This window comes from Lonchura striata, chromosome 4 (genome assembly GCF_046129695.1).
Source record: "Lonchura striata isolate bLonStr1 chromosome 4, bLonStr1.mat, whole genome shotgun sequence".
Taxonomy (NCBI): Eukaryota; Metazoa; Chordata; class Aves; order Passeriformes; family Estrildidae; genus Lonchura; species Lonchura striata.
Genome location: NC_134606.1, coordinates 63233850 through 63258143, shown reverse-complemented (window position 1 = coordinate 63258143; position 24294 = coordinate 63233850). Strand labels below are relative to the sequence as shown.

At 44.9% G+C, this 24294-nt stretch overlaps 1 protein-coding gene and 1 long non-coding RNA gene across 4 annotated transcripts in view; one reads left to right on the top strand and one right to left on the bottom strand.

The window, feature by feature from the left end:
* Positions 1-329: 329 nt before the first annotated feature.
* On the bottom strand, positions 330-4926 carry LOC116183565 (uncharacterized). Its single transcript, XR_013339897.1, has 2 exons — positions 4853-4926; positions 330-513 (listed from the first exon to the last, which is right to left on the bottom strand). It is a non-coding gene; the product is annotated as an uncharacterized LOC116183565 (long non-coding RNA).
* Positions 4927-4933: 7 nt separating this feature from the next.
* The window catches only part of NR3C2 (nuclear receptor subfamily 3 group C member 2), a 187851-nt gene continuing 168490 nt past the window's right edge, over positions 4934-24294 (top strand). The window contains exons 1-2 of one of the 3 annotated variants that reach the window (XM_077783015.1): positions 4934-5095; positions 9915-11679. In XM_077783015.1, the coding sequence (XP_077639141.1) occupies positions 9917-11679 (1763 nt within the window). In that variant the 5' untranslated portion in view covers positions 4934-5095; positions 9915-9916. Of the gene's footprint in view, positions 5096-6695; positions 6749-9901; positions 11680-24294 lie in introns of those variants that run through there. The other 2 variants (XM_021536593.3, XM_021536592.3) reach the window with 2 other exon arrangements.

The window sequence follows — 24294 nt, the reverse complement described above, 5'->3', positions numbered from 1 at the left end:
AATGTGCCAAAATTTCTCCCTCATGACTTGTAAGACAAGTCCTGTTGAGTTCAGTGGGAAAATGCTGTAATGCATGACTTTTTATTACCAGATATTTAGTCTAGGGCAGAAAAATTCTGGTGTAACCTTGATCTCCAAAGCTAGGACGTGTACTCAGAACACTGACTTATGGTTCCTTTTTTAACCAAACTTGTGTAAATCAATGTGCATCTGGCAAGGACCAACTCTCCATGTTGTGCAAAATCAACTGCCCAGTGTGGGCCTAGGGAACACATTGAATGAGCTCCTAGAGCTGGATCATAGCCTACAAAGGAAGCGAGAGTTCAATATATGAACAAAATCAACAAAATTTATTTAGGAAAGGAGTGCATCTTCCACTAAAATCAATCGGTTTTTCTTTTCCTTTTCTGTCTTGCACATGTTTCTTCTTCCTTCTCTTAGCTTCACAGCATTGCTCTTCTCAGTCTCTTCTCCACTGTACACTTTGGGGAGAGTCCAGCCAAAATCTCTCTTCTCCAGGAAATACAGATTTAAAAAAAATGTAGACAACAAATGTTTTTCAAGTCTCAATATGAATTTGATCATGCAGTTTTATATCAAATCATCTCTCATTGAATAATATCTGAGAGCAGGCAATTTCAGGATTATAAAAGAATCTGGAAAACTACATAAGAATTCTCCTTTTGCTGTAGGAGCTTTAAAGCTGCACCTTCATTCAATCAGGAAGATAATTTCCTCTATGCAGCAAGTTTCAAATTCTGCTTATGACCTTGGTGTCATAACAATTTTGGTACTAACTTATTCCACACTTCAAGTATTGCTACTAGAACTGTGAATAATCATCAAAATTAACTAGCCTATAGACTGATTAAATAATTTCCTCCAATTTGCATTTGATATGTTTATTAAGTGCTGGAGGGTGCTATTTGCACTTTTTACTGCTGTTAAACACTGTGTCTGGGTTTTTGGCACAGGTGCAGTACTATTATGGTTACTACAAAATTTTTATCAGATTACGGCATGAGTTACCATTTGATATTGTAAAAATGCCAGTAGGTAGTAGATAAATATTAAGATACAATTAGCTGCCACTACCTTCTATTGCTTGGGAATTCATTAATATCAAGATAAGGCTGCTTTCTGTGGCAATGACAATTTTTTTTACAAATTGCATATTCTTACAAGAAACGGTGCAATACAGAAGCTGACTATAAATGATGTAAACATATGTCACGACATTGAAGCTCCAGAAAATAAAAAATACTGCCCATGTGTTATTCTTCATGCTTTGCTTGTCCTGCCACTCTCTACAGGACCTATTATCCACAACAAGCAACTCCCTGTGGGAGGTTTTTATTTTGAAGCAGATGAAACTATTGGTGCTAATAGTCAATAAAAACTGTAATTTAAAATGCATTGGAAATAGATGTTTTTAAATGCATGTCTTGGCCCTTTGCACAAGCAAGTGGTTTCTAATGCCAATGTGCATTAGAAATGCACTTGTACTATACTTAGATGTGGTTCAACCACAGTTACAACATGGCCATTAAAGAGCATTAAAAAAAAAAAAAAAAAGGTAGAAAAGAAAGAATACAGGTTAAAAGGGAACATGCTCTGTTGCTCAGCTAAAGGATTTCTCTATAATTAGAAAATAAAATTGTTCAAAATTAGACTAAATAGATAAAGGATTGATATCTTGGAGAACATAAACATACCATACAGAAAAAATGCTTACTTACATTTTATCTTGTAAAGAATTCTAAAGAATTCCAGCATGGCTTGGGAAACTAGCTTTAAAACAATTAACTGGCAAGTCAGAAAAGACTGTGGACTCCTCTCTTGGAAGATTCATATCTGTTGGTCAGGGAAAGTAAATTCTCACCTGTCATCCCCAATGTGTTTCTGGTGTCTTCCCAAAATGCAACTACTTCTGACCAGCTGCAAATCTCAACTAATCAAACCCACACCAGCCAAATGGCACAAAAATTAAATCTACAGTGAGTAATGTCGGGTAAAGGAATAATATGTGTGACCATGTGATTGCCTGCATTCCTGGGCTAGAGCTGGAGAGAAGTGGGAAATGCCCAGCTGCCTTAGTTGGACCTGACTCAAAACTTCATCCGCTTTGGTTCAGTTCTCAAAATAGGGCACATGCCCTCTAAGTAAGACAGTACAGTAGGCTGCTTTTACACTACGTCGCTGCTCCTGCAGCCCCTAATACCAATTCGCTCACTTTTCTAAGCACAGCAGGATGTACAATTTGACACTTGCCGAGTTCCAGCATTATCTTGTTTTGTAATACATTATCCATAGCAAATTTGCCCCTATCTTTAGGAACAGAGATGACATCTGCTGCAAGAGTGCCCTAACGCTTGTCTGTCTGATGCTTTCAGTATCATGTGTGTGACATGAGTTAACCTCATAGAAAATCTAATATGAGGGAAGAGAATTGCTCATTGGAGGTGTCCGCGCTGCTCCTCTTGACCTACTTGGAAAACTGTGACTTGACTCTTTGCGGCTTCCCCCATCGCAACACAGCTGCAGAAGGCAGCAAAACAGGACCACTTTTAACCAAATCTGAAATGGGCTATATATACATTTGTATGCCTTTGAATAACATTATTTCCAAACCTTGCAAAGCCCTGTCATTACTTTATCAAGCCCACTACACATCCCCCTTTTCTTTCCCCCATGGAATTGGCATGAGAAAATATAGCCTTTTCTCTTCACAGATAAAGATCCAAATTGCATTTTAAAATCTGACAACTACGTAGTCTGATTTTTTAAAATAAAACAGATAAACTCCCCTTCTTGTTCAAGATGGGATCATATTTGTTAGTGACAGCTGTTAAAATGCTGCTAAAAATAGGTATAGTGTCAACCACTAAAAAGCTAAGTGCTCCTGTGAACCACAAACAGAAAACAAATAAGGTTTCTACTGAATTTGTGGAAAAACTGCGAGCATCTTGCACATACCGTGAAAGGTGCTTTATTCTTCCAGCAACCATCTCTGTCTGTATCACAGGGGAAAGGGAAGGGATCAAATGTTTGGTACTAAGGCAGTAGATTGGTATATTCCTTCAATTTTATTTTATATCTCCTTTTCGTTCTTAAAAATACAATAAAAAAGATGATGCAACACAAAGGTTACATCAAAGCATTTCAAATGCCGTTTTCATTTACAACTTTACCCTGAAAAAAACAATCAAGAAAAGTAAAACAAAAAAAGTGCAACCAAAGAGGCAAATACATTGTAATTCTAAATTAATAAAAAATAGTTGTTCTGGCTATGCCAGTTATTGGGAGAGCAGACTGTGTGCTTGGATGCTTTTTGCATGGCTGTAACTTGCTGGGTTCCTTGCAGAGTTGTGTGAAACTTTCCTCTGCCTTGGAATTGCAGCCTCCAAACCATCCACGGTAGTTCTGTTCAATTAATACATGAGCTTTATTCCAAACCAGATGTATGACACAAAGTGAGTAAAAAGAGAGATAACAGAATTGTTCACATTCGATGTTATAATACATCTCAGTAGGTTCCTCCTTTTTTTGCTAGATTATGGCTAAAAATAGAGCACTAGTGTAGGCACAGTGAAATATGATTTGCTTCCAATAATACAGTAAACTAATTGTGAAATTAAGCTATTGAATGTGCCGTTATCTCCGAGTCTGGCCTCACCAGCACTTTCTGCTTCCCTGTTTAACATTTATCAAGTTACCCCAAACTCTGACAGATGCAAACAACAGCTGATAAAATAATGCCTTTTCCAAGGCCCCAATCCTACAGACTTCGGCACAGGTAAAATTCTCAGCGAGCAGCCCTTTCCCACGTTTAAAGACTTGCATCGAGGCCATTAAAATAGGGTCAAGACTTTAATTCCTCCAATGCATAATTTTTTTTCCTCGGGATGTTTAAATGAAGAGACATTTAATGCCCTGAACTCAAACACAATCAGTTCTAAAAGACCTTGGGCACAAATGAAATATCATTTTAAAACCGGCAACACTGTTAGCACCAATTTTTCTGTTAATGTGTGGAATCGGAGCGCGTTTGCCCCACCGCAGCGCCGCGTGGATGCTCCCGCTCCTTGCCCATATTCCGGGACACAAGGGCACGCCGGGGGGCAGCGGGGACCGGCTCCCCCCGCCTGGCAGCGCCGGGGACGGGGGGATGGAAGGCGCAGGCCCGGCGGGGAGGGGGGGCGCAGCCTCATCTCGCAATCCCGTCCAGAGGCGCTCCGCTCCCCGCAGCCCGCCGGGGGCCGAGCGGGGCGGTCGGAGCAGGGAGGGGAGGGGTGTTCCGCCGCCGCCGCCACCGCCGCCAGGGCCGGGAGAGACGCTCCGCCTGGGGAAGGGCACGGGGAGACACTCCTCCTCCCCCGCCGCCCGCCCTCCTTCCCTTCCTCCGGCGGCTCCGCGAACCAGGAACCGCGGCGGCGGCGGGCTCCGTGCGTGAGAAACCCCGCGGCGCCGGGAGCCGCCGGGGCGGGCGGCGCGAGAGGGGGCGGCGGGGGCGCCGCGGCCGCCGGGCGCTGCGAGGGGCCGGGCGGCACCGGAGGGGGCGGAGGGGAGGAAAAAGTTTACACCCTCGCCACTCTCCTCCCTCCTCTTCCTTGGTGGCGCAGATGGGAGTTTTACCTGGAATGACATAAGTTTGATTTTTTTTTTTCGGGTTTGTTTTTTGATTTTTTTTTTTTTTTTTTTGGAGGGTGTCTCTCTCCCTCCCTCTCCGCCCCCTCTTCTTTTCCCCCCCCCCACCCCCAAAAAACCCCTTCCTCCCCCACCGGTGCTGGATCCACCCCCCGTTCCCCTCCGCCGGCGGGCGAGGGTGTGACCCTCGGGAGCACCCACCCACCTAGGCGTCCATGGTGGGAGCTGTCCGCCGAGCCGAGCCGAGCCGCGGGCACCCCGCCGCCTGCCGCCGCAGCTCCCTCCCGCCGCCCGGCCGCGCTCCCGGTGCTTCCTCCGCTTACTTTTTTTTATTTTTTTATTTTTTTTTTTCCTACTCTGGGTGGCGGTGCGGGCTCCCGGATGGTTCGCTGCCAGTAGCCGGGGGCCGCTCCTTCCCCCCCCGCCGCGCCACCATGTCCTAAGGGAGGTGAGTGAGTGCAGCGCGGAGCCTTGCGCGGGGCGAGCAGCGGCGCGGGGGGCAGCGGGGCGGGTGTCCGACACACCGGCCAGCGTATCCAGGTCACGGCTAGTCCCGTCCCCATCCGTGAAAACTTCGCGGGAAGGACACGTCCATTGCTCGCCAGCGCCTGCGGGGAAGCGCGGCGGTGGTGGCGGCTGCTCCTCCGCGGGTCGCGCCGCGGGCGCTGGGAGCCGCCGCCTCGGCCCGTGAGTGTGGGTCGATATTTGGCAGAATAGGAAAACGAGAGGGGCACGTGACACCCCAAATCCTAGGGATGTTGGCGCTCTCGCCGTGACTCTGTACAAACCCGCAGCAGCACACGCGGGGTCCCTGCGGGCGCGCACGGGCGATTGCGGGAGAAGGTGCGCGGTGCCCGGCGCTGCCGCTGCCCGGCGGGCTCAGCCCCCCGTCCCGCTCCCGGGGGCACCGCTGTCACCCTGCGGGGCCGTGGAACTGTCCCCGCCGGGCCGTGGGGCGCACCTGGGGGCCGGGAGCGGGGCTCTCAGGGGCCGCTGACCGGGGCTGGGGGCGGTATTTAGCGAGCGAGTTGGGAGCGCATCGCCTGAAAGTTTGCTCGGCGGCTTTTTTTCCTTTCCTTTTTTTTTTTTTTTTTTTTTTTTTTTTTTTCTTTTAAGGCTTGTCTGGGAAAAGGGTATTCCTGCAGCCGGGACGCAGGCACCTAGGGGGACACTGAGGAATAGGAGGTGGCAGCAACCCCGGGACCAGGGGTCGTTCCGGCGGCTCCTCTGGCTGGCGGGAGGCAGCGGGCGGGGCGCCCGGCGGGATGCGCGGCTGCCGCGGAGCGGAGCCAGCCCGGCGGGAAGCGGAGGACGAGTCCTTGAACCCTCCTGCGCTCCTCCGTCGTCGTTCCTCCGCTCCTTATTTTTTAAATTTTTTCCCCCCATACATTTTTCTTCTTTCTTTTTTTCCCGTCCACCTAATTATATTTATTTTTTAAAATTTCCCTGGTTAAATCACCGCTGCATCAGAACGGTGCGCATTCATGCGCCGCTGACAGGCGGAAACCCCGGGCCGGCGGAGAGGCGATGCCCGGCCCTGCCGCCGGCGCGGCGCGGGCACCGGGCGGGGGCGGCCGCGCCCCGCGCACCTCACCTGTGCGCGGGGTCCCGGGGCCGCCGCGCCGCCGGCCTCGCCGGGGGTGCCCGGGGCGGTGCGCGGGGACCCCGCGGGCGGGCGGGCGGAGCGCGGGGGCCGCGCGGTCCCTGCGGCTTTAAGGAGATGCGTTTCCCAGGCTGTGTCGCAGCAACTTTGTATCAGTCATGTCGCCCGGCGGGTGACTGACGGCGCAGCGCAGCCAATGGCGCGTCCGCCTGGCCCCGGCCGCGCCGCGCTGCGAGGCGCGCCCGCCAATCGCGGCGGGCGGCGGGCGGGACGTAAACTTGAACTTTATGTGGGCATGTGACATGTTTTTAAAGGACTTGGCACCTTTTCCCGTCCCCTCCCGGGTGCCGCTCCGTGTCACCGGGCGGCGCGGCTCGCCTCGGGCGGGCGGGCAGGCGGGGGAGGGGCGGGGGAGCCGCGCCGCCCGCCCTGCCGCTCCGCGCTGCCCTGCGCTCCGCTCCGCGCCGCGGGGCTCGGGGGCGCGCCCCGCCGCAACAGGTACCGGGGCCGGGCCGGGGGCACCGCTCCGCTCCCCGGACCGCGGCGAGAGGTGCGGCTGGCGGGGAGTGGCAGGAGCCGGGGAGGCTCGGCAGCGGGGCCCGGACCCTCCCCGTCGTGAAGGGCGGGGAGCGGCGTTTGCGCTGGAAGAAGCGCTGTTCTGCATCGCTCGGGGGGCGGGCGGCAGGAGGGGGCCGGCGGGGCGGGCTCGGCCGAAAGCGGGTTTGGGCTGTCGGATCCCCCCTCCCCCGCGGACTCCTGGGAGGGAGGGAAGGGAGGGAGCGAGCTTCCGGGCACTGCTAGGCTCCCCCACGCGTGACAGCCCGGACTGCACCTGCGGGGAAGCAGGCTGGCTTGGGGGCGTGGGGGACGGGGATGCAGAGCGGTGGATGCTCCCTGGGAGCTGCGGTGATGCTCCTCGCAGCGTAGGGTAAATAGGGAAATCAGCGTGCGCGCTGCCTGCGTGGGTGCTAACGCTGGGGGACGCGGGGACCCGCGCCCCGTTCCGCTCGGGTCCCAGGGCGGCCGTGCCGGGGCTGCCCGCGCCGCTCCGGTACCCTGGAGAAAGGGAGAAAACCCCAGCCCAGCCATGAAACTCAAGTCCCCTGGGCAGTCTTGTGTCAGCGGGGTGGCTGGCGGACAGTGAAACTTCAAGGAAATTTGGTTTACACCGAGAATTAAGAAGTGGGTGGCCGCTTTGAGCCATCAATTTGGTTTTTTTGTGGGTTTTTTTTTTTTGTTTGTTTGTTTCTTGTTTTTTGTTTTTTATTTTGTGAAACTGGGCTTACTTCAGATTTCCCCGTATCTAGGTGACCTTTTGGTTGCAGGGATACCAGGTACCATTTGATTTTTTATTTGGCTGTTGCTGCGAGACTAGTTTCATGCCTAATTGATCGGAGATTTGTGCTGCGGAGGGCTGTGTTTGTTGGTATGTTTTGGGTGAAATGCACGGCTCGCAGTGTCTCAGTAATTCTTCGGAGAGGGAGTCTGGATATCTGCTGTGCACACAGTGTCTCTTGCTTTGTAAAGTGTCAGATAGAGATGATCTTGGTTCCAGTATGTAACACTGCTGAGCTTTAGTTGTGGGTGTCTGTGGATGTTTCAGCCCCCAGTGAGATTTGTTTAGTGAAAGTTAGTAAAAAGGCATATGTGTGCGGTAGGTGAAGTGTGGATTCTGTGGATAGATGTGCTAGTGAAGTTGTAATAAGTTCTGCCTGAAATAACAAAACCAAACCCTAATGCTACCAGTAACCCCTGAGATGATTAATTTGGTTCTGGTATCCACTGAGGCACTTGAAGGTGACAGAAACCGTCACTCCCAAAAAATCCGTTTGCTGCTGCATTCTCCCTAATTTATATCTGTCATTTTAAACTGAACTTGTATTAGGCCACAAATAATCTCTGCTGCTTTCTGATCCTCTCGGATATATTTACCAGCCTTTGCAAGTGCAGGATCAGGGCATTTTCTAGTTTCCTTTCCTTTGTGTGACTCAGATTTTTATTTGCTGAAGTTTCAGAGTATGCTCACCTATTGATTATATATGAAATTTGAATTTTACTTCTGTAGGAGCAGTTGCTACAAAGCTCAAACACTGGTGTAATGTTAGGCCTGTAACAGAGATTTCCTGGTATGCAGTGGTTCTGCTGGTGCTTCTAAGACTGTTAAATCCTAATTTTAAGCCTTAACTAAGTTTCCTGGTTTTCAGAAATGCAGGTCACTCACAGCTGCAGTTGATTTCTCTAGGAATTAGGCTTGCTCAGCACTTAAATCAGGGGTAGGTGATTATCTGTGAGTGACTTTATGTGGAATTAGGCACTTCTGTCTGAAAACTTTAGACTATAGGAATGTGATTTAATATACATGATGATGTGAGACGCATAATTCTAGATTCTAATAAAATTTGTGCTTGAGGGAAATGTAAGCATTGGGCTCTAGTTCCAATTAAGTAAGGGCAAAGAGGTATTCAAGTCATTAAGTTTAAGGTTTTTCGTTTTGTTTTTATCATTTTGTTCATAATAGCTTAGTTAAATAGTGTTAAGTAAAGAGGTTGAACACTAAATTAAATATTGAAAAATGTGTAAATGCAGAAAGGAAAAAAATATTTGCATAATATTGATATTGCTACTGTTGGCACTTGAGTTTCTGCAGTTCTAATGATACTATAAGCCAAATCCTTAAAAAATTAGAAATTGTTGTTACTTATATGTGGTTTTCAGATTATTAGTGACTGGGTCATGCATTTTTCTGCTTGCCTTGAGAAAGTGGCATGTGGGATGGGAAGGGGTTTTTTAGGGTCCATTTTAGAACAAGGTTTACTTTTTTTTTCCCCTCTTGCTGGCTGCTGTGGAAGTTTGTACAATTGGCAGAGTTACGGATCTGTTTAATGCCATGCAAATTAATAGCCATGCATTCCCACCTAGTCTGATCCCCTTCCTCTGTGGTAGAAATGTTTCTTACTGATCTGCTGTCCTATTTCTCTCCCCACACCTTCATGTCTCCTTGGGAGGTTGGACAAGAAGTTTGTGTAGCTGGGAAGGGAAAAGTCGGCTCCCAGCCCCTCAGAATCACTGGTTCCTTCTAAAGCATCCTGTGCTATGCTGCATAGTGAGGAAGATGAAGTGACATCCCCTTAAAACAGCAGTCTCCTTTGTTTTGTTTTCCCATAACATGGCAGTGGAAGGTCCTTGGAGGAGCAGAGCTGTAATGAGCAATTTCCACAGGGTTTTCATCCTGCATGTCCTTTCAGGACCTCTCTGGATCCCCTCCTTCCTTGCTCCCCTTTCCCTTTTTTAGGTGCGGTACAGCTGGCACTGACCATGGGGCTGTGGCCAGGGAGGGTGGGTGGCTGTGCTGACATTGCCAAGCCATTCCTTTTGGAGTAGGGCTGGGAGCAATAATTTGGGTGTTTCCTAACTGCTGAGCTGTTTTCTCCCTGAGCCCATAGGACTGTCGTATCCATGAGACCTTTCCCTCGGTTTGATTGAAATTGGACAAATGGTTTAGGATGATGGATGGGGCAGGGAAATGGGACTGGCAGGCAGAGAGAGAGAGGAGGATAGACAGAGAAAGCGGATATGCCTTGTTTCCTTAGGAAATTAGGAAATTTCCTTAGGAAGTCACACTGTCCTGTCATTAATTTTACTTTTTTATATATGTCTTTGCTAGTTATGGAGACAAAAGGATACCACAGCTACCCAGAAGGCTTAGATATGGAGAGACGGTGGGGTCAAGTTTCTCAGTCTGTGGAGTATTCTTCCATAGGTGCTGGAGAGCAGACTGATGACAGTAACTACATGGAGATCGTAAACGTCAGCTGCGCCGCCGGCACTTTCACAAACAGCAGTGCCCAAGGAAACAGCAAAGAAAAACCTGAGCTACTCTCATGCCTGCAGCAAGACAACAGCCAGCCTGGTCTCCTGCGCTCTGACATCAAAACCGAAACGGAATCCAAGGAGCTGTCGGCAGCGGTGGCCGAATCCATGGGTTTATATATGGATTCGATACGAGATGCCGATTACCACTACGATCAGCAGAACCAGGGAAGCCCAGGAAAGATCTATCAGAATGTGGAGCAGCTGGTGAAGCTCTACAAGGAGAACGGCCATTGCTCCTCTCCCCTCCACAGCGCCAGCAGGCCCTTGAGGTCTTTGATGTCGGACTCTGGGAGCACTGTGAACGGCGGTGCCATGCACACGATTGTCAAAAGCCCTATCATGTGTCAAGAGAAAAGCCCCTCAGGCTGCAGCCCTCAGAACATGGCCTCGTCAGTATGTAGTCCTGCGGGAGTTAATTCCATGTCTTCAACTACTGCTAGCTTTGGGAACTTTTCCATGCACAGCCCCATGGGGCAGGGCACCCCTCTGTCGCGCTCACCAAACGTTGAGAGCCGGGGCTCCATGTTGCACAGTCCTGCGCACATTAGCAACGTCGGCTCTCCGCTTTCCAGCCCTATCAGTAGCATGAAGTCGCCGATCTCCAGTCCTCCCAGCCACTGCAGCGTGAAGTCTCCCGTCTCAAGTCCTAACAATATCACTATGCGATCTTCTGTGTCCAGTCCTGCAAACCTGAACTCCAGAAGCTCCATTGCCAGCCCTTCCAATGCCAATAATAGGTCCACGCGTTCTAGTCCAGCGGTTAGCACTGTGGGATCATCCATCTGTAGCCCTGTAAACAACTCCATAGGGTTCCCGCCTTCTGGCACGCCAGTGGGGCCTAGTAGAAGCCAAGATACCGTTCCTAGTCCAGAAACAAAAGACAAGGGTGCTCAAGAACTCACGTTTCCTAAGATGGAGGAAATGGAGAATGCCATCTCCAACAACAGCCAGATGAACCTTGTTCAGTTCATAAAGCCCGAGCCAGATGGGTCCTTTGGCGGCGCCTGCATCGGCGACAGCAGCAGCAAAATGAACTCCGATTCCCCCTTTTCAGTACCAGTGAAGCAAGAGCTGGCCAAACATCCTTGTTCTGGTGCCTCCTTTAAAGGGAACCAAACAGTTAATCCTTTCCCATTTACAGATGGCTCGTATTTTTCTTTTATGGATGACAAAGACTATTACTCTCTTTCTGGGATTTTAGGACCACCCGTTTCTTCATTTGATGGAAATTGTGAAGGTAGCGGTTTTCCAAATCCAGGCCTACGTGTGGGGATTAAGCAGGAGCCTGATGATGGCAGCTATTACCAAGAGAACAGTATACCATCCTCTGCCATTGTGGGTGTAAATTCAGGTGGACAGTCATTTCACTACAGGATCGGTGCCCAGGGCACGATATCCCTGTCGCGGCCGGTTGCTCGAGAGCAGACATTTCAGCACTTGAGCTCCTTCCCTGCTGTCAGCACGCTCGTGGAGACCTGGAAGTCTCATTCGGAGTTGGCATCCAGAAGAAGTGATGGGTATCCAGTTCTAGAATACATTCCAGAAAATGTGTCCAGGTGAGCTGGCTAATTGCTACTCTTTTTTTTTTTTCTTTTTTTTTTTTCTTGTTTTTTTTTGTCTCATTATTTTCGTTTACTCCTCTCCATTAAACAAACAAGACGTGAATTAAAACAAGGACCAGGGTGGTATTTCTCCGTCAGATGCATAATTTTTTGTTTGAATTTCTGTTATTATTAGATTTGTGGCTATCTTGCTTTATTTTACTCTGTCTTTAATGAAAGCAAAGTGCTGGCTTTAATATTTAAGAAGAACATATTGTATTCTGTTGTTATTAGGTTTGAAGGTATGGCTTTAGTATGTTTATGAGCTCTTACTACTACAAATGTTGTTTTTCCTATAATGAGAGCTTAGTAAAATTGCTCTCTTGTGTCCTATAATGGTTATTTTTTTCTTAGCTGGAGCCTGAATGTGTGGTACCTCATATGAAATGTTGAGATGAGGATAAGAAAATGGTAGTGTCAGGAATCTCTTTTTGTGAAGAAGCATGGTTCTGTGTTTGCAGTAGACTTTAACTGGTTAAGTTTAAAAAACTAAACAAGCCTGTGGCAACATATTATTTCTGTATTTTAACTGTAGGAACATTTGGTTTATATATATAGAAAAATGCCTCCAGAAGGAGGAGGGCTGTTAAAACCTGATGCATTTGAAACGGAGAAATGGATAAACTGATCATCTCACTTTGGTGGAAGAGAAATGAGCAAGTGTCATCTGAATTTGGCTTTCCTGGCTGATCTGTGGCAGCACGTCCTTCTTCAAGCAGGTGTCCTTGTATCTCATGAGGGATGCCTACTTTCCTAAACCACCCAGTTGCAGAGTCAATAGTACAAGTTCTGAAGCACCTCTAACAGCATGACAGAGTTCAAATGGCTGCACAGCATACCTATGTACCCAGCAGGCTGACTAAAGGCTTGTGCCAAAGCTCAAATAGCCAGTGACAGATTGGCATTTACCTTTCTCATGTGTTTTTTTTTTCTCATCACGAGTTATGCAGCTGCCCTCAGTGAATGAAGCATCTGCCTTATTCTTGGAGTGGGGTGAGGAGGATGCGTGGTGTTTTCCATATTTGTATGATACTACAGATTTCTGAAAATAGTGTTGTAGTTAAAAGCATAATATCTAAAATAATGGTGCTTTTCAGGAGGGAAATCAGCCTGTCTACCTATAAGGAGAAAAAAAATAGCCTTACCTGTTTTCATTTTATTCTCATTCTGTTCAGCATTGCTACCATCTCGCTATCATTTTGTGGGCCCTACTTCACATTTTCTTTGGCCATTTCCAATATGGTCTCAAAAAAAGGCACTTTTTAGTATACGCAACTTGTGAGGGCTGTATCCTATCATCATGCTCAACTGTGCATGTAGCTGGATATTTGTTATCATCCAGTCTTGGATTAAATGTACATTATTGGATTAAGGGAGATGGAGTCACTGTTTTCTAGTTATTTTACCTGATAAAATTTTCATAAATTGCATTATTTATATAGTGAGAAAAGTTCACCAGAAGACTGAATACAAAGACCCAATATTTTACTGCATTTGTGGTTGAGCATTGTTGCTTGGAGAGGTAGCTCCTGCCAGCTGTGAGAACTCTTGTGTGACTGAATGCTTGCACTGAGTCAAGGCTGCCATCCATTGCAGGGACAATAAACAAGGAAATAATGCAGGAAGAAGCATGGCTGCCATCAATAGTTGTGTTTGGAGTGACAGTTTCTCATAAGGCTTTTAAAGGAGTCTTCTGATCTGACATTAGTCCGTGGTAGCTCTAGATCAGTAAATGTAATCAGATTTGATGATGGCATAGGCTGGGTGCACTTTCCTTTGTTCTCCAGGCTGGTATCTCTGTAGGATTTGCAGGTGAGTGCAGCTGCCACTGCAGGATTGAAATCCTGAAACGTTTGGTGCTGAGAGCTGTTACGTGTGGAATTCTCTTCAGGTGATGGAGATCTGCAGGGTTGCGACACTCTAGGCATCCTGATCTGTACTCCAGATTAGGACATGTGTCATCATTTCAAATCTCAGAACTCAACCTCATTATTTAACTAAATGTTGCTCTTAATCTGGCTGGTGATGGCTCTATGCCAACAGTGCAGCCAGGGACCTGTGCAAAGCCCTTAAAATTTTCAAGGTAAATTCCTTCAGAGATCTCTTTGGCAGTGCAGATTTGAGTGCAGAGGTGCCTGCTGAGATATTTGTCTGCTGCTGAGACAAATAAGATGTCACACATGTAAAAGCTCAGCCTTGCTATTGAACCTCAGACTGATCTTTATTTTTCTCTTCGTTTCTGTGCTGTCTTGCAGCTAGAACAGAGGAAATCATACTCAAATTTGTTGGTGCTCTTAGGTGTTGTAATAAAGCACACATAGCTTAAAACCGTGCCAGACCCAACATGCCAAGCAAGGCTGGTTTCAGCTGTCCCATGTCCTTGTGGTACGGGGATTGCAAACTGCCTCTTCCTTCATGTCATTGGAACAGCAGCATCACACCTCTGTCCTCTACACCTAAACCAGATCCTTGCTATTTCCAGTCGGGTTTTTTTTCTGGTGTGTCAATCATATCAGGCATCACATTTTGCAGACTTTTACAGCATGTGATTAACCCCTTGAAGTTTGCAATATTTTGACATTTCTGGTATTCTGAGTCTTGGTCTTTCTTTTTTGTTTGCAATATAAATAGCTGCAAGCAAAGAATAAGGCAAAGGGAAAAAATAGGCTGCATGGTTCTCTAAAGCCAGTAGATGACCAGCATAAAATACATCTTATTTTAGCAGCATTATTTTCTGAACCCTGATGTCATACCCTTTCTGAACTGCCTCAGACTTGCAGCTTATGTGGTGAAAAAGAGTGGATGGCCAAAAGAAGATGACTTCGACTTTTCATATTGATAATGAATCTTTAGGATATTGCTATTAAAAAAAAAACATATTAGTGTGTCCCCTTTCTTGAATCAGTTACTGGTGGTCGTGTCTAATAACCATAGTTGAAGCATTTAAAATGCCTTGCTGCCTTGTTGACTGTGCCAGTCACCCACTGCCAACTGGAACATTTATCTTTTTCTCCTTCAGTTACTTTTATTAGATGTGCACAGTTATGGTTCTTTTTAAGTTAGTTGATAGTAACTTTTTTATAACATTGCAGCTTGTGCTGTTTGGGGAATGAGAGCCTCTTAAGGAAAACCAAATTGCCTTATTCCCTTTTAAATATTTTTCTTCTGCTAATATGTATGCAGAACATGTCTTTGTTTTTGAAAGATTTTACATTTGTAATTTTTAATAAAGGGTGAATCATACTTGTCTGGCTGTGTGTATAGATTCCTCCTTCCACAAATTGCATTTCTAAGAAGTACTGGTTTCTAAACTAAATAATAGCTAAGTGGGCTTGAAAAAGAAGGTATGTGCAATTGTGTGATGTCATTGATGTCATTCTGTCTACACAAAGAGTCCAGATAAGATTTCACTATAAGGTGGTCAGTGCTTGTCTGAATTGGGGTGCTAGCCTAAGCCGCATGATTGTGCCAATTATGTGATTTTCAAAATGGCCTATGAAAATGTCATGGTTGCTTAAAACACCAGTAAAAAATGAGGAGGATGACCTTTCTGCTGCATTAGCTCTTACCTAAAGCTTCTTGTGCAAATGTGCCTTTTCCCTCTAATTTCCATATTAACTCATATATGTACACACATGTACTTGCTTTTCTTGGTGCTTGTGATGGAAACAGAGGGCTGATACTCCCTCCCACTGTCTTTCTTCCTGGCAATTCCACTGGTGTAATCCAGTGTGGGAGGAATTCACAAAGTTTGATGTGCTATTCAGAAAGTTTAGGTTTTAAATATGAATTGCATATGTTTATCTATAATAGTGTTTCAATACATTTTTGATCAGACATTGGTAGTATTTTAGGGATGACTTATACCTGTCTTTTCCTGAGCCATTCACATGTGTCAGTATTTATTTCTTAGACCCTACTTGAAAAAGTGCCCCCAAAAAGCCATCTCTTCCAACCAAAAACCAGAAAGCAACCCAACAACCTCATCTTGATTTACCTGTAGCCTTTACTGGCTTGAATTTGATTCTGGTTAAAATCTGATTTCAGGCTATTGCAAGTATTTTTGTAAATAAACTTTTATGTTAAATATTATCTAGAATAGTCACTTATCAGAATTATACCTGCCAGAAAGATAAAGGTCTGGTAAATATTATTTTTAGAATTTATGAATGGCCTTGACCTCTGTTTGCTGACGGACTTCATGAGAAAAGGACTGTGCTGTTAAAATAGTCTCCATGCCTGGCAGGACTGTATTCCCCTTTATCTTCCCAAAAATTTACTGTGCAAACCTTTTTCAGAAATTATTATCTAACACCATGGACCATAGCCTCAAATCTATATTTTTCCTCTGTTTCAATTTGAGAAGGTATACTGGTTTTTGTATAATTTTGTGTCTTTTTTTAAATGCAGCTTTGGGTATAGTCTTGACATAGATGAGACCTCTGCATATTCTTTATTTCTTGCTAAAGGAATTAGAAGTCTGTATTCATATGTCAGCCCAGGAGGTTGAAAGGTTCTCTTGGGCATACCAGCATGCATTGAACAGCCTTTACTTTCTACAGCTTTCTTTGTTGTTATTTTGGTGAGGGTGCTGGGTTTTTGTATTGCTGTTTATTGAGAAGTTCAAAGTCTGTATAAAGTATTTTCCCTTAAAATGTGAATGCAAATAATGCCTTATTTTCCCTTAAAATTATACATATCAATTGCCTCCTGCACTGTGGCACAGGGAAGTCTACATTAATGGAAAATTGTGTTCCAGAGCTGGGTGGATCTTCCCCATCTGGGGAAATAAAAGTTCTGTTGTCAAGCTGGGTGCCAGGATCTAGGGCTTGGTTGTTTCTTTGTTCAGGGGTAAATAAAGTTGTGTATTTCCAAAATGTTTCAATTGCTGGTTGATACCACTAAAATTTGCAGTACTTGGCTGTTGGAAATCAGTTTGCCATGTTTAATTCTGATAGTGGCTAATAATTGCTGCCTAGTTTTTGTATGACTTTTGGTGGTGTGGAATCTCACTATGATAATCTTGTTTTGATGGTTTTCTAAAAAACAGGAAGCTGGGGTCACCGTCAATGTAGAGATTTTAAAACAAGCAGAAGAAATTTTGATTGTGCTTGTTCTGACTGTATGGATCAGTCCATTTTCATGAGGACTGGAAGACAGAAATGTATGAACTGCATAAAAAATATTCCAGCCCTGTTTTATGACATGTGTGTTGCAGCAGGGCAGGCAAGCAAGCACAAGGATTGCTGTGGCAGATTGAGTGCTCATGCAGTACTCGTGTTGTCTGCAGAGGGAGTAAATTGTTAAGTTGTGGTTCAATAACCTGGCCTTACTCAACCAGCACTTAACATTAATGGAGCCACAACCTGCTGTGGAGTACTCTGCCTGGCTGAATCAGATTGCCAGGTACTGATTGCTGCTTTGCTCATCCCAGGCTGGAGCAGTGGCTGCTGTTGCGTGTCACTTGTAGCTGAACAATGTATTATTTCCAGTAGCAAAAATACTCTGTATGGCCATGCCTTGTCTGCTATGATTCTGGCTTTGCCCTCTGATTGGGCTTACTGTATGTGAGAACCAGATTGGGTTCCTGATCCTGTCCACTCTGAGGCTCTAAAGAATCAACAGGAGAGTGAAACTTGGTGAGCAGTATGATGTGATATGGACATGAGAACAAACTGAAAGGATGGAAAGGGAATGGAACCTGTGAAATATCCCAGGTGCACTTTTCTGCTTAAAAATAATGTATTCTTGAGCCATAATCCCAACGCTGGTATTTTCAGGAGGTAGTTTTAAGGCGTTTTCTCTTTTTCAATTGTATGTATTGAGCAGAGTTGTAGGAGATGGAGTTAATAATGGACTTGTTTTGACCAAAACTTCTTGGAGAACAATGGAGTACTCAGATTTGAGATTTAAGATCTCAGAGGTCGGAAAATACCACAGTTAAGGATGAATATAAAACTGTAACTTGTTCCCTGGTAAAAGTGTCTTAAAATATGGCTGTCTAAGAGTGATAAAAATGGTCCAACGAGGAGCCTAACAAGAAAGAGTGTGAAAAACAGGTATTAAATCCATCTAAGTTTAGTACTTTTATCAGTTTTCACATGCAGCTGGTTGCTACACAGTGCCTGGTGCTCAGCATATGAATTCGGTTGCAGTCTGCTCTGAGTGAGAGATCTGTGGAGAGAAAGAAAAAAGCAGCAGTATTTCCATTGGATGCAGTGGACCAGGTTCTCATGGTGTTATTGGGCACGTCTGAATGCACCCTAAATAGACCATGGCATGATATGACTGCTTGCTGCCCTACTTGTGCCACCCGCAGCAGAAGGTCACCGTCTGCGGGCTCTCCGACAGCCCTCTCCTGCTGGAACCACCTTGGCTTTGCTGCTGGAGGAGTCAGGCTGACCTTGGAGGAAGGCTTTTTTGGCTGAGGCTGCAGGGGAAGGGCTCGCAGGTCAGGAAGTGCCTGTTTATTCATGGCAGCAATTCCCAGTGTAGCCTGCTCCAGTACCACTGCCCGCAAGAGGAGCAGCAGCATCTCCCCCTGTCTGCGGGGCTCCCTCCTCGGACTTGGGGACAGGATTTCTGCATCATGGCTTTCCCTTCAGGGACTCTGGGATTTTACAAAAACCTTGAGGGTTGGTTTGCTTTCAGGGCAAAATTTTCAAATAAATGGTCTCTTTAAATGGGAGACTTTGTGACCCTGTTTGGAGTTGGGCTTTTTTTTTTTGTTTGTTTTTGGTTTGTTTTGCAGGGAGGTTTATTAATGTGGTTTATCAGAGCTTAACAGTGTGTTTTCTGAAAGGAGGTGATCTGGGGGGTTCTCTTTCTCTATTTTGCTGAAATCAGTGCTGAAAGATTCCAAACAGAAGAAACAACCCCCTGCCCCCCAGTCCCACCCCAATCTCCTGAAACCCTCTCCCAAAACAAAAAAAGTGCAGAAAACCAAATCCATCCTGTTCATTCTGAATTCTTAAAAGTATAAGTAACACTGTATGTGACTAAGTATTTTTGCAAGTTGCCATTTCTTTACTGAGTTATATTGTAGCAGAAGTTCCCACACTGCTGGTAGATCATGAAATAACTTGAATTTTGTATTTTGTCTTAAACAGTGAATTAAGCACCTGCAATTACATTAGGGTTTCTTGTCAGCTAGTTGCTAAATTAAATTTCTCCAAATCTATGATCTCTAAACTGAGTACTGGCTTCATGAACAAGCTGATAGCTTAAATTTCTTATTTGGAGGTAAGGTTACTTGGACTTAATATATAATGCTGTTTTTTGAAAAGGAGAAAAAAGAAAGTAAATTCTGGTTAGAGTCTCTGAACAGAAACAGAATACGGTATTTGTGGATAATGCATAAAATGGCTTATAGGAATTTGTATGCTCCTTCTAAGATGCATGGGTATGCTGCTGATTGTGGTTAGTGATAACAATACATCAAAGAGTTACAGCCCTAAGGTTAAAAAGCAAATTTCAGACTAATTGCTGAATGTTTCTGACAATTTTTCTATCACTTTGCTCGTTTCCATCCTGTCTCCTAAACAATACTTTCTACTTGGATCTGGAGGTAAAATAACTTTTTTGAATGAGCTTTCAGGCTAAATTTTTTTTCTGAGTATGTAAGTCTTTTCTATTGTGCTCTTCATTGCATATCTGCTTTTGAGAAGTGTTACCCCAAAAAGTGGCAGCTTTATAAACTAATTCCATAGCAATTAGGTCTTTGAAAATGAAAAACTAAAAAAGAAATTAAAAACTTCATATTATCTTTAATAATGCTTTCTGAATCTTTTGGATTTGTGAGAATATCTTAATTCCTTATTTTTGTGTGTGTATGACCCTTTTGGGTGCATGTTCAGTCTTAAGTCTGCAAAACAAGCAGTGTTTTAGATGTTTATTTTGGGCAGTGTAATCTTTCAGTGGTCTGAGAACTTTTAATCAGAGGGCAGAACGGGGAATTAAGTAGTTTGTCCTGACCAGGATTTTGCCCGTCCTAGCTGCTGAGAACTGTAGGGTCTTGCCAGCATTTTGGCAGTGCTTTTCTGAATCCTGTGTTGTACTAAGATCATAGTGCAGTCCTGCGAAACCCTTTGTTTTCAGGGTTTGAAATTCCTTTGTACTGAATTTCTCGCGCTCACAAGCTCCTGTACCTGGCTCAGAGGGTCGGGATGGCGCACGGTCATCCATCCATCCATCCCAGTCTTTGCTCGGGGGTGCCCCGTGGAGATGGGGGCAGTAACTGAGCAAAGCAGTGCTCTGCTTAACACATTTTTACCTCGATCTCTGCTTCCCTCTGGCAGCTCCAGGCCGTGCAGGGAAGGGGCAGGTGCTGGCGCTGGGTGCCGGGCTGCCCGCGCCCGCATCCCTGCGGCTTGCGCAAGGAGCCGTGTGCGTGTGCCAAGGGAGCGCCCCACGTCACCCGCCGTGTCCTCGCCGAGACCTGCGCTCCCCGAGCCCTTTGGAAGTGTGGTTTCACAACCGGCGAGCCCCGGTTTACTCTGGCAGCGTCTCACCTTGAAAAATCAATTGTGTTTGTGTCTTTAGCTCTCCCTTGGTGCTGCCGCAGGAAAGGGAGTGGGGAAGGGACTCTGCTCGCTGTGATAGAGTGGGTTGGCTTGGGAAGCAACATCAGAGATCGTCGAGTTCCAACCCCACCTTCAACTAGACAAGGCTGCTCAGAGCTCCATACAGCCTGTGCTGGTGCCTTGCCACCCTTCAGAGCAGAGAATTTTTTTCCAAATGCCTTATTCTAAATTAGGCATTCCTAATATAACTCCTTCAGTTACAGCCATTACCCATTGTCCTATTGCTGTGTGGCCTTGCAGAAAGTCCCTCTCCAGCCTTTTGCAGGTAATTCACCATTTTCCCCACTCAAACACTGGCTCTCATCTGACAGGAGCAGTGCTGCAGGTGGGATGTGGTCTCCTAGTCAAGTTTCATCAAAGTCACTGCCCTAAGACTAGGAGCAGGAAAGAGGTTACTTCTGGAAGTGCCTTAAGGTTGAGGCATCATGAGAGCAACCTTTCTATTCCCTCAGGAGGCATGAGTTCAAATATGAGCTTCTCCAAAAGGTTGGAGATCTCACTTTTAGCATTGCTGAAGACTTGTCTCTAGAAACCTGTCATGCACTTCAGCGTTTTTGAAGACTGGAGTGCCAGGGACCTTGCAAATGAAGGTGGGTGGGAAATTTGCACAGTTTCCAGGCAGACTATCTGAGCTGTCAGCTTCATTATTTTGAACTAAATTAGATTTGTGCTAGAGAGTGCAGTATGCTAGAGCAGTTAGAAAGCTCTTCCTCTAATGGTAGCTTCAGAGCTACTTTGCTAGATATAACTGTGTTAACTTCCAAACTCACTTGGATAAATTAAAATAAAACAAAACAATTAAATCCTTGCACAGGCGTGGATCTTGGGATATGGGAAAACTCCCTGGAAAAAACTCAGGGATTCCACTTGAAGACAATATAGTTTAATATTTGGTGTTTCTAAGGATCAAGGTCTGTTATTTTGTATGGTTTGGTAGAAATTGAACATGCTGGCATTTCTGGCCAGGGGATGCATGCTTCTGGACCACTGCACTCCTGCAGCTCCCTGAGCACCCTGAGCCCAGCAGGGAGAGAATACTCAGGGATGCTGCAGTGGAAGTCATTTTCCCCTATTTCCTAAGGATTGCCTCCCCAGCTCATAGCCCACTCACCCATGTACACCATAGGTTTGTTTTGTTATTTCTGTTTTAATTTTGTTCGGTTTTGAGCACTAAGGCTTTCTAATGTTCATAGTTAAAAACAAATATTGGCCAATACATATCCTTTAAGGATTAGAAAAAGTTACTAAACATGACTGTCTTGTCGAAATTCTGCATTGAACCTTTGTTGCAGACTGCCCTGCTGGAAAATCCATCAAATAAACCCACATTGCTGCAGAATTAGCTTTACAAACCCTGCACAGCTTTACCATACTCTTCCTTCAGATACACCGTGGTAAAAGAGACTGATTCCAGTTGATACAATTAGGATTTTTAAATCCTTATTTTTAATCTGGATCCATATAAAGTAGCTGGAAGATGAACAAAGTGTGTGGGGTTAGACATGTCAGCTTCTGCTCAGTGTATGGAAGTAAATGTTGGAAGTGGTCCAGAGCTTTATGGCTGCTGCCAACTACTGACATAAGATAATGTTGCAGTGAAACAATGCATTTGATTTGCATTTGTTTCCCAACTAACCTTTCCGATTCTTGGGACTGCTTGAAATTTGTGTTTCTGGAGATTTGACAGTAAAAAGAAGGAGATTGGGCATTGAAAACTTTGAATGATTAAATATGCAGTAAATGCAGATAATGAGATAAAGAATGGTTACTCACTTTATATTAAACCCATTTGGTGGAAGAAGCAAAAAGGAGTGTTCTTTGGATGGACATGCTATTTTAAAAAGGGAGAAAATTCAGAGGAGTTAATGTGTATATAAATAGAAGTGAAAAAAGTGAGTTGCTGATTTACTTTTTTTTATTAATGGAATCAAAAATGTATCTATTAGGGGCCTGCAAATTGAAAAATGGATATTTTTCTTTTCTAACATAAACATGAGTTAACTGGGTGCAAAAGGCTAATAATAGAGTTTGTAGGTTTTGTTTACATTTTTATTTGGATCAGAAACGTGCTTCTGAAGCAAATCTTCCCATTGCCACCATCTTCTGTCCTCTGGTTCACACCACTGGGCAGCTGTGGGCTGAACAATCAGATTCTTCTGAGCCACAAGAGAATGAAAAAAACATTCCAGGAGGTACCCAGGGCATTCCAGCCTTGACTTCTGTCCATGGGACCCCGCTGGAGCTGGCCTGAAGCACAACCCTTGTGATGCCTATAACTGGATGGTGGATCCTCAGGACTGACCACTCCTCTCCATATATCTCCTTTTATGCCTGTAATGTAAGTGCTGCTGATGCGTAACTGCATTTTCACCTGTGAGCTCTGGCATCTGTAATTGAGAAAAGATTCAGAGTTTCAGGCAGAGGAAATTGTTGCACAGAAGAATTGGAGGCACTGTTTTCAGCAGATGTGTTTGTTGGTAGGTTGTGACCAGAATGAGAAAAGTACCTACTTACTCACCCTTCAGCGCAATCTAGAAATCCTAAAAAAAGCTGAATTAAATCTTGGAAATAGGAAATGAAACTGAAGTGCCAAATAGGCTGTTTTTTTTTTTTTTTAAATTAAGTGAATTTCACTTCTTTTCAGCTAGATAGAGATATTCTGATATTTATTATAATACTAATCTGTAAAGCCAAACAGAATTGTTTTGAGTATAGGCAGCTGCCTTAAGTATTTGCAGGCAGCTGTAACTTTGGCAAATTAATTTAATGACTTACAATTATCATTTCAGGAAAAAACCTACATTGTGGATCAATAAATTCTTGTAAAGTAAACCTATTGATTTGCAGCTAATTGGGTATTGTGGATGTCTGATTAATTTTAATATGAGACTGAGTTGACTAGGTGATGTATTAGTGGTTGTAAATGACTTAGAGTCATTAAGTCTATTTATAAGATAGCTATGGGAAAAAAAGGGTTAGAAACCTATCTTAATTTCATATGAATCAGTACTGTAATACCAGGGTCTGGATGACTTCTGAACTCACAAGAGCTTCATGCTTTTCTTACCTTCATACCCTCCATACTGTGATAAACAAGATACGCCATGTCCTCCACTAATTGTTTCATGTCCTTCCACCTGTATTAGCCCTTTCCATGATCTCAAGATGCTTCAGGTTCTGCTTGCTTCAGCACAAACACCTGATATTGTGCTTATTAAAAGAAAGTCCTACGAAGGTTGTTGCAAGGTCCATGTTGCTGCACAGAAGCCTGGTCCTCCCTCTGCCAAGCTGCTGTTCCAGGCTGGAATGCTTCAAGGCACAAGGGGGTGGCAGCCCCAGCCATGGCTTTTGGCAGCTGCAGGGGTGAGAGTCAGTAGATGTGCATGGGGGCTTCTTTGCCCCAGTGCCAGCAGCATGGGCATTTACAGTTCTTTCCAAATTTTGCCTGAGGTGCTTGAGGCTTTGAGCTTGCATCTGACTCCATAGGGAGAGTTGCTACTGGATATATTTTGGCTTTTTTCCATCATGCGGAGTGCCCCAAACTCAGAGGTGATATTGATGTTGGCGTGACTTAAATCAGTAATTTAATACAAGGGAATGTAATTTTCATATTCAGTGGAAAACAAAACAAAACATACAAAAAAAATCAGGACCAATAAATAGGACTGAGCTTGGGATTAGGAATGAAGGGGACTAAGAAATGTGATCTAGTGAGAAAGAAGAGAATGATAGGAGCAAGGAAAATAGCAGGTATTGGCACAAGAGGATATAAACTTAGTATAGTGCCCCAGGTCCTAGGAAAGCTTGTGCTTTCATCTGACATGACTAAAAATTAAGAATATTCAGCATCTCATCATTTAGGATTATAAGAAATATCTTTGACCAATTTTTATAGATATATTTTATGGAATCAGTTTAAAAGGCAGCAGTAAATACATAAACGTTTCCCATTTATTGGTTTTTGGTACAATCTAGGCTTTTTGTGATG